Source organism: Dicentrarchus labrax, unplaced genomic scaffold (genome assembly GCF_905237075.1).
Source record: "Dicentrarchus labrax unplaced genomic scaffold, dlabrax2021, whole genome shotgun sequence".
NCBI lineage: Eukaryota > Metazoa > Chordata > Actinopteri > Moronidae > Dicentrarchus > Dicentrarchus labrax.
Window position 1 is genome coordinate 30,823,597 of NW_026136720.1, and position 16,221 is coordinate 30,839,817.

General features: G+C 39.9%; 1 protein-coding gene across 2 annotated transcripts in view; it reads right to left on the minus strand.

The window, feature by feature from the left end:
• The window catches only part of mical2b (microtubule associated monooxygenase, calponin and LIM domain containing 2b), a 63,259-nt gene that overhangs the window by 40,871 nt on the left and 6,167 nt on the right, over window positions 1–16,221 (minus strand). For both annotated transcript variants that reach the window (XM_051383469.1, XM_051383471.1), the window contains exon 2: window positions 1,489–1,882. In XM_051383469.1, the coding sequence (XP_051239429.1) occupies window positions 1,489–1,752 (264 nt within the window). In that variant the 5' untranslated portion in view covers window positions 1,753–1,882. The remainder of the gene's footprint in view (window positions 1–1,488; window positions 1,883–16,221) is intronic.

Sequence of the window (16,221 nt, forward strand, 5' to 3'; positions counted from 1 at the left end):
TCTAGACGTCTTATCTTTTCCTTCAGATATGAAGTCATTCCAACACTGTGCTGAATGTGCTGCTCAATATACTTTGACATACAGGGTCAGACAGTAAGACAGATCAGCGCATGACATAAAACAACAAATGTGAGATAGCTATCACATGAAATATGTACTTGAACTCTCATATTGTCTTTAGGCCTCAGTGAAAGCCATATTTTACAATCTGACTAACATACGCTGCTCACTTTCATAAAAGTGACCCACATAAATGGCTTATATTACTTGATCCAGAATTTTAAACTGAATTGACTCAAGTTGTATGCTCTAAATCCAGTTAATTCAGCCTCTTAAAGTTAGGATTACTTTGGTCTAATTAAATATTTGCATATAATTACAGAAATAATCCATTTACATAATCTATTTTCCTAACAAAGCCACACTGGCAAAGGTCCTAATTGGGTATTTGAACAAATAAACCATAATTCCTTATAATTCCTTGAACATATGTTCTACTCAACAGAACACAGAAAAGAGGGAGAAAGGAAAAAGAAAGGATGATGTCAAAAGGCAGCCTTAATGACTGGCACATCAACAAGCTTGACCACAACAAACACCAAGATATCACACACAGACTGTCTGACCGGTCACTGCAGTTCAAGCACTACAGATTGTTTACTGATAGTTTTCGTACAGCCGATCAGAGCTGTGTTAAGTTGCTACTAATCCTGCTGCTTCACATTAAAGCTTCTTTTACCAGTGGGAGGCAGCTAAAGGAAACGCAGTTACACGTAACAGAACCAGCGCTGCTATTCTTCAATAAATATTGGTATATATATGCCAAGATATGTGATATATTTGTCCCTATTTGGTTATTTTTAAATGTTGCAGGGAGTTTTGTAGTACAAAAGTCACAGTGAGCTGTCAGAAGATGAGCTGCAGACAGTCAACTAGGACCTGGTCACACCAGAATTTAAAGCGGCGTAATCATTTCCCTCCAGTTGAATCGCTGTAATCAGTGGATTCACTCATGGTGGGTAAAGTAAATGCACTGAAATTATTATTTTCAAGTCAACTGCTGATCTACGGGGGAATGGCGAACTAGAAAGTATAAAATGGAGGAAGCTATCATAGCTTATTGGCTGTGATGCACCATAACCCTCTTCTGTCAAAGTATAAACAGCTCCACAAGCTCATGCATCTACGAAGACAACAGTGTTAGTTGTAATGTCTGTAAAATGATCATTTCAAATGTTATTGATATGCTGAAACATCTTTCCACACAACATGGATTTAAATTCCAGGAATGAACCTCCAGCACTATCAGAACAAATCACACCTTTTACCTTGCACCATTCATGCTGTGCATAGATTAAATGGTTGTGGTTGTTAGTGACAGACGTGAATATCCTCCCATTCTCGTAAATACTGAACCAAATTAGTTTCATATCATCTATTAGTAGACTCAAAGTCCAGTAGAGGTCCTTTCCAGTTGCGCTCTCTTACCCTGGTGCCCTGGCAGGCTTTATTCTGGTTGTAGACCTTGTGCTGTGCCCTTTTGTCCAGTTTGGTCCACAGGGCCTTGACCTTCCAGGTGCTGACTGCAGCCTTCAGTGTGCTGTAGAAGTTGCTGTAGTCCAGAGGATCCAGCTCCAGCTGCCTGCAGAGGATGCTGAAGGCCTGCAGAGTCCCTTTACAGGTAGACGCCTGGACAAAGTTCTCAAAGAGCACACTGGCCTGCGCCGTGCGTTCATCCTCCGTCTCACCCATCTGCTCGGATGGTAAACAGCGTCCACTCCGTCTCTTCTTCCTCTCCTGCTTCCTTTTCCTGTTTACGCTTTTCCAAACTGTCAGTACTGGACTTCTATGAAGTGGTGTGTGCTGCCATTCTTAGCCAGTTCTGAAAGAAATGAAGAACAAATAAGATATTTAGACAGTGACACAGAGACTGGAAGTAAAGCCAAGGTTGATGAGTAAGACCTGCTTCCAGCACATTTTCCTGCTTATAACGCTGCTGTTCTCCATCAGTTTTTACTTTTGCATCAGATGGAGTCACACACTGGGTTTGGAATAATGATGATGTTCATTGAGGACATGCACTGTGTGGTGGAAAACATTGAAATCATATAAAGGAGAGGTCACATTCCAAATGTAAAGAATGTCTGCAGTCACACTGAAAATAAACTGCAGAGGTCAATGTGCTGACTCATATAGCCACGGTGTCATGTCCTGCATTCTGTAAGAGATGCGCAGGGACACGCACTGCTTCGACCCCACATCCTTGTACAGGACTTCACCTCAAGCCAACAACAACACGCCTGCAGAGTTCAAACAGTCATCAATTAAGCTGCACACATTTTTTTTCTCCACAACGAAAGATATATTTTCCTCCTCCAACTCCTCCGAATGCCTGATAGGATTATGACCCAGAGTGTGCTTGGAGGGGTTCAGCTGAGCAGTCATGGGAGAAGCTCAAACACTGTGGCTGTAGGCATTCAGACAAAACAGTCACATCACAAGCAAGCAGCAACTTGGTGAGGCACAAGATGTACAAGAAACAACACTGAAATACAGCAGCAGATTTACACAGCAGACTGCATCCTTTGCCTGCCCCCTGCCCCCCCCGTACATTCTGTTCCATCCTCACAGTGAAAAACACACAAGGAAGTTTTTCCACTATCAGAAGAACATCACTTCCCCGTTCCATCACCCAGTGGCCTGGGGTAGGATAAATTTCCTAATTCCTGGTTCCCTTGGTGATCTTATCTTACTTGAGGTCAAGGGCATCTAAGGAGGGTTTCAGAGCTGAAATACCTCCACTTTCATTATGTATCCCAATGGCTGTTCAAAGACCTTCGTTCTGTACAAGCCACAGCTGTATGCTGTTTGTCCTCCCTCTCTCCCAAAACCACTGGACTCTGATGGTCAAAGCACGTCTTTTTTAAACCTGCAATAACTGATATTTTGTCAGCGGAAAACACAACATTAGGCTTTTAAGTGGATATGACGAACTGTAAATGTAACTCCAGTATTCAGTCTCTTCTAACTCTGTTTGTGGTCTCTACTCCTAGGAGAAATATCTGTCTCCGAAAAGCTAAGGGGCAGCTGCAGATTCAGGATATAATTCTCATTAGGTTCATCACTAAGAGCACTTATACGTTGTTTTCACATTTGATACATTGTTATTATTTTAAACAATCACTTATCAAAGTATTCATGTCAGCTTAATAGATGGTTATGTAACTGTGGATATTGACATCTGAATGGAAGCACTCAAATGTTCACCCACCCTGAAAAGGTTGAGACCAATTTTTGTTGGTCAAAGCCAAACAGTTAAACACCAGAAAATTACTCTCTGCAATGCGTGCGTGCCTCCAAAGTCACCCGCCTGCTCACTGCCAATGGAAAAGCACCAGAATGACCTTCTTGATGACGTTGGAAAGAAAGTACTGGCTCTCTGGGTTTCTAATTTTAGGTTAGGGGTGTTTAAATGCTCACAAATGTAAACTCTCAAGTCTTTCAAGATTACAGGAAGAGCTCCTCGGTCATGAATGGACTGACCGAGTAGACTTATTGGCTTAGTGACCTTGGTGTCAGACCTGTGAAAACATTACAAGACAATACAATACAATGCGATATCACTTGCACTTTAACTGCTTTCAGTGCCTACTAGTCAAATGACATTTCAACTGCTTTTAACCACTCTTGGCTTTTTACACAAGAGGCAAATACAAGTAACACTTCCTCTGCTACAAGTCCTTCAACTTAAAATGGAACTGCATGAGACATTTCCCATTCAAACAATTCACATTTTAAGACAATTTTCAGTCTAAGTGACCATACTATACATACATTCTCTAAAAAATGTCACCTTTTCTGGTTTGAATATAATGCTTTACCTAATATTAACCAATGGATTCATTCTATATCCCGAACTCTACCCAACAACAGACTCAGGTTATTTGAAGCTGATGCCAAGCTTTGTGGATAACATCTCTGTCAAAGTTAAGTATCAGATCCAGATCGCTGGAAGTCTTTCAGCATTATTCTCACTAGCCATGGAATCTGATGTCCTAGAGGAACTGAGAGAAGGATACGGTTTCACACACCACACACACACACACACACACACACACACACACAGAGATAAGGGTCTGCACGTCCACCAACTTAAACCAATGCATCACACGCTCGTCGTGTCCAACAGGCCTGAAACCAAATCACCTGAAAACTGTGCACTCTGTATGCAAACAATGTGTGCGTCATGGCAAGGGAAAGTGCATGCTGCACATGGACGACACCTGGCTGGCCCTTTAGTTTGTTCCAGTCACACATCCCACCGCACACACACACACACACACACACACACCCCACTCCCCTAGAAACACACACTTTCCCTTTAAGTCCTTGAGTGGCCCAGAGGGGGTCTCAGATCTCTGCTACCTAACAATCTGGCAGCAAACAGTAGCCTCTCAATTACTATTACCTCCTACAGACACACACACACACACACACACACACACACACACACACACACACACACACACACACACACACACACACACACACACACACACACACACACACACACACACACACACACACACACTTATAAACCTTATACTCTTCATGCTATTTCATGTCCTTGCCAGATAACAAGTTTCCAAAGCTTTGTTCTTTGTTTCCTGGACAAATTATTAAAACTGGGACTTTACCTCTGCCTTAAAAGCTCCAGTGTTTAGGATTTAATGATGGTCTGGCAGTGTAGTTACAGAATCCAACCCCCTCGCTTCACCTTCCCATTCCGTAAATGGAGAAACTACGGTGGCTGCAAAAGCCAGAGAGCCAGAGAGAGGCCTGGAGAAACATGGCAGTGGAAACACATATATATATATATATATATATATATATATATATATATATATATATATATATATATATATATATATATATATATATATATATATATATATATATATATATATATATATATATATAAATGTGTGTGTTCCACTGCCATGTTAATATAAGTATAAAAAAAAAAAAAAAAAAAAAAAAAAAAAAACATATAGTATAAATGTTCAACTGGACCTTTAAGTTGCAACATTTAAAAGTATGTTCTGCTTCAGTGAAAATATGGAGTGTAACCAAGAATACCTGTCCCAGATTATTCACCCTTTTGGATCTCATCCATATTCCTAAAGCAAAAGGAAACCTGGGACACAGTAAGCTGGAAATAAGGAAATTCAAAGAATTTGTTTAGAAATGCCATCCTGAAACAAGCTCAGAGAACGACTGCCCTACTTGTGTCTGGCTCAGATAACCAGACATGATATACTGCAACTCCCACTGACCCATCGAGTCAAGAGAAACAGATACAGTAAAATGTTTACTAGTATACACAGAGCTAGAAAGCTATGGGAAAGATCACGGCCTTTGGAAGCTGTACTGTATATAACCACATCTGGCAGGGTGCATTCTGGATGTCTTGGAACAGGAAGTGGTTAACTTCATATCACTTTCCAAATGTGTGTGTATGTGTGTGAGAGAGAGAGAGAGAGAGAGAGAGAGAGAGGGAGGGCGCATATAGGGAGGGTCACAGTATCTAGTTTGCATGTGTTCAGCTGTGAGCTGGGAGGGAGATCAGCCCAGCACATGGAGTGAAATGTTTCTATTCTAATCTTCAAAATGTAATATATGAAACGCAAACAGCGACATATGTTTCATGTGAGCTATGAAAAAGAATTGGTGTGGCCATAGCACCCGTGTAATACAGCTTTGCAATGCGTGTGCGTGAGAGAGACATTTGTTTGTGTGTGGTGAGGGTTTGTTTGCTTGTTTGTGTAAAGTTCTCTACCACTCTTTGCTGACATTAATGGTTGATTCTTCTTCTTGTTGTGAATCTTTGGTCTGAACTGGGCTTTACTCTTTAACCACTAGCTGGAATAAATCTTTCTATTCCAATCTGCCTGTCAATTCATGTTTTTACTGTTTCAGTGTAATGTATTAAACATGCTGACAAACATTCACATTTAAACATAAAGTGCAGGGAAATGATTATTTTTACCATATTGTTTGGTAATTGTGAACTGTCAGTTCATGTCTGTGCAGTCTGATTATTAGAGCTTCCCTGACTGTAATGACCCTTTAACTGATTACACAACATCTCATTTTACCACTTACAGCTTCCTTGTCATGACTCCACAGGACCTTAGGGTGCACTATACATAGATGCCCACTTCTGTCACTCGCCTATTAACACTGAACATACATATTACGTATATCTATTTCTGAACACTGAATGGATGACTTGTTAATCAAGTCATTTATTTCAATAGGTTCAAGTGTCCCTAACGGAGGTGTAACCTGCAATACAAGAACCTTTCAAAAGTAACAGGATGCTAACAGCATTTAAGGATATATTTATATGTATGTGAAGGATACTGACACACTGTCCTGATAGATGTTAAGGTCAGGTGTCAGTGTTGGCTTAGCTTGGCGTAAAGAGTGGAGGCAGTGAAAAACAGCGATGCTGGCTCTGTTTGAAAAGAAACAAAATCCCCGGACCAACAGCTACTGATTACTTTATACTGTTTTCTCCTGCTCCCAGGCTTTATGCTAAGCTAGGCTGACTTCATCCAGCAGGGGCGTATCTGGACTTTTTTGACTGGGGGGCCACAAGAGAGGCACTGACTTATGCAGGGGTGGTATGAAGTCTGTGTCTCAATTTTCCATTCCTGCCCGATTTATGCTGTTCCAATACCGTTTAGGGTATGTATGCAGAAATACACTAGGCAAAAATAACATATACCACATCAAAAAACTGCATGGTTTTTGCCCTAAAACTGCATGGGACAAAAGGTGGGCATGTCTGCAAAGGGGAGACTTGTGGATACCCAAAGAACCAATTTTCATTTAGATATCTTGAGGTCAAAGGTCAAGGGATCCCTTTCAAAATGGCCATGGCAGTTTTACCTTTGCCAAAATGTAGTCTAATTTTGGAGCATTATTTAGCCCCTTTACCGCATGCTAGCAGGACATGGTTGGTACCAATGGATGCATTAGGTCACCTAGTTTTATATAGCAACTTGTCATCAATCTTAGCCTGATTACATGTGTGTTAGCCAACTCTTTGTTTTTATTGTCAGCATCTCCAGCATAAGTCATTGATTTGTAAGAAGGCAGTGGGTCATGCGTATGAAAACCAATCAAAGCTCGGGCTCAATAACACATCAACAGAGACTTAGAAGATACAGTCCTATGCAGGCCGACAGTGTAATGCTGATTTCCAGCAATAGACGTTCAGTTGTTTATTCATTCATTCGTAAAGGAAACAAACCTGCAGCTTCAAAGTCAGTGGGTTGGGGCATCGTTGTATGCTGCAGTCCTGTGATATAAAGCTGTATGCCTGTGCCACTGTACCTTGCTGTACCTGCAAAAGTATCTAAATGAAAGGCAATGTCGTAGCTGGTGCACCTTACAAAAACTAACCACATTTTTTCAACTCGTTGCTCAATTGTCTAGTCAGTGAATTGTCAGAAAACGGTGGCCATCAGAATTTCCTGGAGCCAGAAGTACATCTTTAAGTTGTTTTGTTTGAGCAGCAGTCCAAACCCCAAATTGATTGAATTTAGAGTCATACGCAGGGAGAGAAAAGCAACAAATCCTCACATTAAAAGAGATGAAACCAACAAATTTGACTTTAACTTGGTTAGTTTCCTGCTGATTGACTAATTCAATAAACGACATCTCGTCTCCGGTCTTTGCTGTAATGCTACATGAATGAACCCTTCTTCAAATAGCAAAGACATTTTCTCTTGGGCAAACTTTCCTGTCGCTGTCATCATTCCCACTCACAAACATGATTATTTCAGGTACATAATGAAACCAGGCACAACAGCACAACTATTCCATCACAGTGAACGAATTCTACACTTACAAGGATCAATCCTAACACTGCAAATGTAAGCTCCAGTGCTGGGATTGATCAAGTGATACAACAAGAACATTAAGGCTTTAGGCTCATAATATGGCTGTCTTTACACAAAAATTAGGCCAAGGAACTCTGCGTGAAGAGAGAGCGAGGTAATCACTATTCAGAGGAGACAGTTTCCTGTTGGAGATCTTCTAACTCATCTTTCAAAAAAAGCTGGTACAACATCATCAATCTTAACAGCAAGCCACATCAGCTGTGGTCAAAGTGAGCGAGCCAGTGAACATTCCAAAGCCAAAAGACCTCTACAGCCTAGAATTAGAGAGATCTGAACGCTGTATTTCACAGAGGGAACAAAGCACAGTATCTGATGCCAAGTCTCCAAGAACTTAAAGCAAATTTTATTACACCCTCCAAGTCACTCAGGATGTCAGAAGTCACACAAGTTATGCACAACAGTTGAAGTTAGTGTTTATGACATTACACAGTATGAAATCAGGTTAGCAGTCGTCTGAACTACAAGGAACTGGAGCATACATACAGGTGGCAAGTGGAGCAGGAGAAATGTGTCACTGGGCTACAGACAAAGAGACACTTCATTCACAATGAAAATGACACCATTTTACTAAACATGCAGCCTCTTTGCATAAATCTGGAAAAGGTTTTATCTGCTATCTTCCAGAGGAGTCTACAAGACAAAAAGAATACATATTACATTCATGTTTGACTTAGATCCAGTGATCTACTTGTCATAATGATCTCAAATGTACTCATATACTCTGTCTTTTGATTTAAGGGAACTGGGCTAACCTGTGAATGAACCACAATCTGTTCCATCAACATAATATGAAACAGGAATGCGACAATGCAAGAGCCTTGACCGTTTCCTGGCTTATAACAAGAAATACTTCAAACTATAAAATTATGTTTTGGCAGTCATTTGTCTTTAAAAGAGCCAAAGAGCAACACATGCAGGTCATCTCTAAAGCCATATTCTTCATCACATTCCTACACTTTGACTAATGTGTCTGTTTCAACACTGAGCGCTTGATTTCAAAATAAGTATGAACTGATGCAGTCTGCCTGTGTGAGCCTTCCCCTGTTTAGGGATGAGCTTACACCACTTTACAACCATGAACATGTGGCAGAACATGGCAATGTCATCTTGCTGTAATGTGTATTAATCACGGAGTGCAATCTTTCAACGTTATCCCGAAACCAAATTCATAAAACCGGCCTTCAGTTTGACAACCGGTTGGAATCGGAATGTCAGAAATGATGGTCGACGGTCTTGTAGTCCGAGCAGTTCCACAATCTCCAAACTGTAGTGAGCTTGTTTCAATGTTACTGGACTAGCACTTTTTACGTAGCAGCTAACTGTAGCCTTCTCTGGGCTGAGACTGCGCTGTGGCACGCTGTATTGTAAATTAACTGTAAACTGAGAAGACAGTATTCTTCTTTTTTGCTGCTTTGTCTCTGTGATGTTTCACAATTGACCAGTCCTAAGCCCCACCCCTTTTTTGCTCTGTGCTCCAATAACAATTGAGCAAGCCTCGGTCAGAACCTCGGACAACTTTCTTCTTTCCTGCATTTTTCTACAGAGCAAGCTAGCTAACTAGTTAGTGAATATATACCAATTATTAGCTAGCTAGTTACATCTGAAAGCTAACATTAGTAAAATGCAAGCTAACTAGCTAGCTAATTTACATCAATCATTAGTTAGCTAGCTAGCTAATGCTTTGCTAACATTGGCTATGTAACTTAAGACGTAACCATCTACCAAACGTGGTTGTCTTTTCAACATAGACGAGCCTAGCACATAGCATACCTAAAAACAGGAAAAGGATCAAGGCTTGCTCAACTGTTATTGGAGCGCAGAGCGAAAAGGGGCGTGACTTATAAAGGGTCAATTCAACAAGCGTCTTGATAACCAAATAAGACAAAAATGTCATGACCGTTCCATCAAACCGCACACTGTGAGCAGAGCAACAGGGTGCTTTAAATGTGTCCTGTGATACAGACAGACACCGTGTCCAGAACAGAGTCTAGCAATATTAGAGGCCACACAGCATGTTTTTGGTGAGCGGGGCCCGAACAGAGACTGAAATTCCATCTTGAGTTTTGTTCCTCAACAGGTGAGTAATGGAAGAGTCCTGTTGGGTTGGGTTAGCAATATGAAGCTGGATGTGTACAACAAACAGAGAACAATGACAGATAGCAGTTAGGTTGTCCATTGTAATGTCTGTGGATTTTTACAACCCTAAGAGACAGATAAGGTGTTCAAAGTATTTTTAATCACCGCCATAAAAAAGCATTTATATTGTGGTTTAGGTTTTTTATATTCTGACATGTACAAAGAACAGTGCAGAAAGATTATAATTAAGGCCCACTGTTGGTCACAAGATTTTGTTTCATGAGTTAATCACTTACAACATAACAGAACTTTAGTTGTGTAAAGTCAATGGCCTGTGGATGAGTGTGTGTGTGTGTGTGTGTGTGTGTGTGTGTGTGAATGTCTGAGAGAGGGATCAAAGCTGAGTCAACAAGTTCCTGCCCAGACAGAGTAGATGCCAAGAGAGAGGAAAAACACAGTGAGAAAGACAGAACGTGTGTAGAGAAGAGAACACCGTTGCAGATTCTTTAGTTTCGAAATGTATGGAATTTAAATCTGACCACAGAGAGTTCAGACTTGGCCAGGAGACGTGGTGCTCCTGAATGTGACGCTAATTAGCTCCAACAGCAGTGATTTCTTCTGAAAACAGGAAATATGAACAGCTGGAATGTCAGGGAGCTGAAGAGTGGACCTTCTCAGAAACACACCGCACGAAAGACAGCTGCATCAGTTTTGAAATGAATGAGGAGCAATTAACTGCTAATGAATAAGCTAAAATGACAATACTCCTGTAGTGTATGTAATAAACTGGCAGCAACTTCAAGATAGACATCTCCTGATCAAATGAGCCTGAACTCAACCCTCTCCAAACACAACATTTTCAGGATCATTTCACCAGAAATAAAATCCCATGACTCACTCAGCATCCTGTATTTGCACTCCATCGATTACTGCTATAACAACAGATCTAGTTCATCTTAAAGTCCCCGTCCACTCAAAAGTCAATTTCTCTTCTTGTCCTTACAGTGTGCTGTTTGAATGCTCTCTGTGCAGAGTTTGACACTAGAAGGATGTTTTCACATTCATCTGCTGAAAGTGGAACGTTTCTCTCTCTTCTCATAGGCTCTGGCCTATGAGCATGATTTGTGACATCACTGGTCCAGTATGCAACTTGTACAGTGTGATGTAGAAACTTGAAGCCACCAGTGAACATCCACTGAGAATGATCTTTACAATGATCTCTACAGTGACGTAGGAGACATCTTGTGTCCAGCAGGAAAACTTTAGAAATGAACTTGTGAACTAGTGAATGCTTACACTAAAAATTACACCTCCACTTCATTCTTCACTTCCATTGTAACTACTGTTTCAACTCTTCAACTGTTTCCATATTTCAACGGCTTCAAATGTTGTAACTGAAAAAGTTCAGCATCCAGAACAGTTACATTTCCTTCTAAATTAGCAAAGTAAGTTTGAAATAATTCAGTATTTTGTGCCCAATGCTGCTGAAACTGCACGTTCTGCCATAATAATAATAATATAATGTAATAACAGTAAATTAGATGTTTCCTTTTTCATGTTTAAATTGTATTTCTCTCTCTATAAAACAGTTTTAAAAATGAAGACTAAAAGCACATACAAACAATGTTCACTGCTAACTGCCTTTCCGGAGGGGAAACCTCTACGTGAGTATCTATAAGCTACATCAGACTGGCCCACGGCTGAGAGCGACACACCCATACTTAACCCATAGATAAGGGGCTCTGAGAGGGAGCAAACTACTCATCAGCTGCATATTTGTTATTCCCTGGGTGGGAGACCACAGCACAAAGAAGTGGGTCATTAATGTGAAAGTACAGAATAGAGGCAAACATGCCCATGTGGATGTGTGTGTGGTCACAAAGTTTGGTAAATTGGTAAATGGAAAAAAACTATTCTAAAAACAAACAAAAGTTATATTTATATTCAGTCTTTCTCACCAAAAAGTGTGTCACTCCGCCACCGTGCACAATCACAATACTAACAAAATGGGGATCCACTCGTAATTTCTCCACAGCACTACAAACACACATTGAAATGAGCTCCCTGTTGAAAAATCTGTGTTTTCCTGAAAGTAAAAGAAGCGTTTTGCTGTTAATGATAAAATGTATACATATGATCCAAAAAGGTAAAAATGAACCCGTTTTATATGCTGTTGCGACAATGAAAGCCATACAGCTGCGCATGTATATGCAGCGGTCGGTTGCTCCTTCAAATCTGCTACATTTTTTGGTTTGATCTGACTATGGTAACAGCTGTGCATTCAGATGCCGGGCCTGTAGGCTTGCTCCTTCAAACTTCTGTTTTTGTTTTAATCTGTTTTTGGCTTTATTGCTGAAACACGTTTTACCTATGACAGAAAAAGCTTATAGTCATCGGATAAGGAACCATGGGGTTTGGATTAAAGAGCAGCGGGAGGCGATCCACCCACTTCAGTTGCCCCAAGAGGAGAGGAAGAGAGTCAGGATAGGAGCCAGCCTATCAGCCCAGCTTGGACGCACTCGCAAACAATGGGCAATCAGAGACTGCTGTGTCTACATACATCTTTACGGGGGCTCCATCAGTTATCATCGTGAACGAATGGTCTGTTCCAAGCCGACAGAGTGCAGGACGAGAGGAGTCGGACTCTGTGTTTACAAACTTTTTATGTGAAGATGAAACCATATCATCATCACTATCTTTTTGCTGCTGTTTACATTCCCCCAGATGTAAATTCCAAAAGTGCACTGCAGAATATTTTCCTGCGTCTATACGTTATTCTGTATATTTAATTATCTTTTACTACGTGTGTAGCATGAAGGAACTGCAAACTTTGATTTTGTTATACAACCTTGTGTTGCATAATGATCAATTAATTTCCTTGATTCCTTGATACAATATGAAAATTCAGCTTTACTCGATGATGTCCATATTTTACAGCCCAGAAAAGAAAGAACAGCAAGTTTTATACAAATCCTGGCTGTCTTTCTGTAAACAGCTCACAGGTTCCACTGTGGTTTACAGTATATTGGATCTTTCAGGGCCAAACTGTACAGGACAATACCTGAGACAAGGCGGCCATGTTTGAGTTCTCCAGCTAGACTACACTATCATGTAAGAAGTCTTGGCACGCCTGCTGCCTTAAGGGGACAGCTGAGTTTTATGACTTTGGTCACTGACTCACACCCATGCAAACACACATGAGCTCTCACTGTTTGCTGTGTAACTGCATGACTCCACTTGGTAAAGGGCTAATATATGACTTCACTTAAAAGCATTCCATCACCTTATAGAGAAAAATTTTGCACCTCTGAGCGTTACATTTTGTGCTTGCTCGATTTCAAATGTGTTCTTTTAGCTCAGAAAATGGCCTGTGTTAAACATGTGTACTAAATTCCAAATTGTTTATATATCGGTGCAAAGTGACCCATTTTTAAAACTTGCTAATATCAACTGTCTTTTCCATAAAAATGAAAATGTATCAAATTTCCTGACTTTTTTTGCCTGGAACACACTTTCAAATACAATGATAGTCCAGAAATAGACACTCATGACTACCAAAAAAAATATGGTTCCACATAATTAACAATCAAATCCCTGCAGATATCCACAATGAAAACAATATTGAACATGAGGTAGCACGAAACAAAGCCATAGGGGAACAGCTGAACAAAGTACAGTCATATCCTATTCCAGTTTCACACAGGCCATGCTTAAACTCCAGTTAGCAGCAGGATGAAGACTTGTTCTCGTCTTGCATTAATTAGACTGACAAAGCACTATACAAAAATCAGTTGAGACTTAAACATACGAGCCATGTTTCCATCTGAATGTATCGCAAATTTTAACCTAATTAAGTAATTCAGCAAAAGAAAATGAGAATGAATGCAGGTTTCCATCCACTACTGTTATGCCAATATTAGGATTTGGATCATTGAGATAAGCAGTAGGAGGTGCCAACTGATTTGTGTTTGGGTTTCTGACGCTATGTAAGAAGGTCAAGTGTTTCTATCATCCATTAAGTTTATTAACTCTATCAGAAAAAAGGCAAAAACTATCTCATGCGATCTTAAAAATTTTTTTTTTTTTTTTCGAAATTTGTTGCAAGTTGTTTTGAAATCTGTTGTTTCCATCAACCTTTGCAAATGCAATTCCTTAAATGTGCATCAAAATATATTCATGGAAACATGGCTATTGTACTGCTACAGCCTCCTGAGTGAGCTCACAGTGTTTTAGGTCTGGCTCCAGCTAGCCTAGCTGCGGTGGAACGTGGAGCAACTATAACCAGCCCCCCCCCCCCAAAAAAAACCCAGACAAGCCACCTGCTCATATTCAGTTATTTGTACTTCAAATCAAATTAGAAATGGTTTAGACAAAATTACTGAGCAGCATGGGAGCCGCATTTATGATAGTTGAGGACAGAAAGATGAACTATGAACCTGCAGCCATGACCCTGGTGAAGGTCAACAGGCAGCCGCTGCAATAGCACTCATCGCGTTCATTCAGACCTAAACGCAAATCTTTACTACGTCTTAAAATACGTCTGAAAATGTGCTCAAATGTGTACAAATGTGTTCAGGAGTTTATACAGGAATCACGTCATGTTTCCAACTGTTTGCTGATTGGTCGGAACTCTCAAATAGAGATTTTCCAGTCCTATATTTTTTACTTAACTTAAGACTCTTCAGATGAGTCAAAAGGCAGTTCATAAGAAGTAAGGAGGAAAAGGGAAGAAAGATCTCCATCTCATCTGGTTCAATAGATGTAAATATTCAACAGCCATGATTCAAATGCATGGAAATCACTCTGGATTCAGCCACAGAGGTAGAGAGGTAATGTCAGGGCAAGTCTAAAAATCTGGAACTGACCAAACCTGCTTTCCAATTCAGTTCAGTGCTGAAACGAAACGATGCTAACGCCACACTAACTAAACTAACACAAAAACGCAATCCTTTGAGACAGTGTTTTAAGAAATAGTTCACCATTTTGTGAAATACATTTCTTCACATTTTTGCAGTTATGTTTGTGTGCATTACTGAACCAAGCTGGAGACAGCAGACAATCAGATAGCTTAACACGTTGTATCTTGTTTGTTCAATCCACACATAAATATTTAAGATTATTATTAATTAACCCAAAATGTCAAACTATTCTTTTAAAAAGTAAAAGAATAAAATTATTAGTAAGCCTACAATATCACAAGGCCTTTATAAACATATGATATTCACGACATGAGATTCTTTTTTTGCCTTTTTGTTAATCAAACAGTCAAAGATCAACCCTAAAACCAAACTAGTTTTTGGGCCAAAATACCATGTCTTGATAAAAAACGTCAAATAATAAATAAAACCTTCAATCTGACCGACTGTTACATACTTTGGGTCATCCCAATTAATTCATTTAGTCCACAGGTTCTTGACATTGTTTTAAACACATGACCAAATATTCATCCAACTAATTCATCAAGCAACCCCAACTGGGCTCCGAACACACTCAATGTAAAGACGCCACTGTTTGTACATACCATGAAGTGAAGAATGATACCGTCTCCAAGGACTCCTGATGCAGTTTGTAATCCAGTTTAACAGATATATAAGGAGTGAGATAACAATGTCTGTGTTCAATAGCTTGTCAAATGTCTGAGTTGGGGTTAAAGATTCCTTTTAAAGGATTTACCCTATCACACTTGGTCTGCCTCTTTGAAAACAGTTTTACTAATAAGGACATAGTGTTGATTCTTACCTTTGGTACAAAGGTTATAACAAAGCATGGGGGAGTATCCAAACACCTGGTAAACACCAATAAAACCAATATGACTGTAAAAGGAAAGGTTGAGTGACAAAGCCTAAATTGGCATTGCTGACATCAGTGTAGTCACTGCATATATAAATTTATAATGATACTGATTGTTGGTGTTGATAGGAAACTACAGAAATGTTGCTAAAAGTAGTAGCAGTGCCGTCAAATAACATGTGATTGGGCATTTCTGTCATATTCCACCGCAGTAAGTCCTCTCCTGCACCCACATATCCCTACATACCACAGTTATTATACACTGTTGCATTCTGCACTAGTTTTTATTTTTATTTCATTTTTAAGTCACTTTAGTTTCAATATGTTTCCAGAGTGGGTTTGCTTGTTTCAGTTTCAGTTTAGTTTAGTTTTTTTTTTTTTT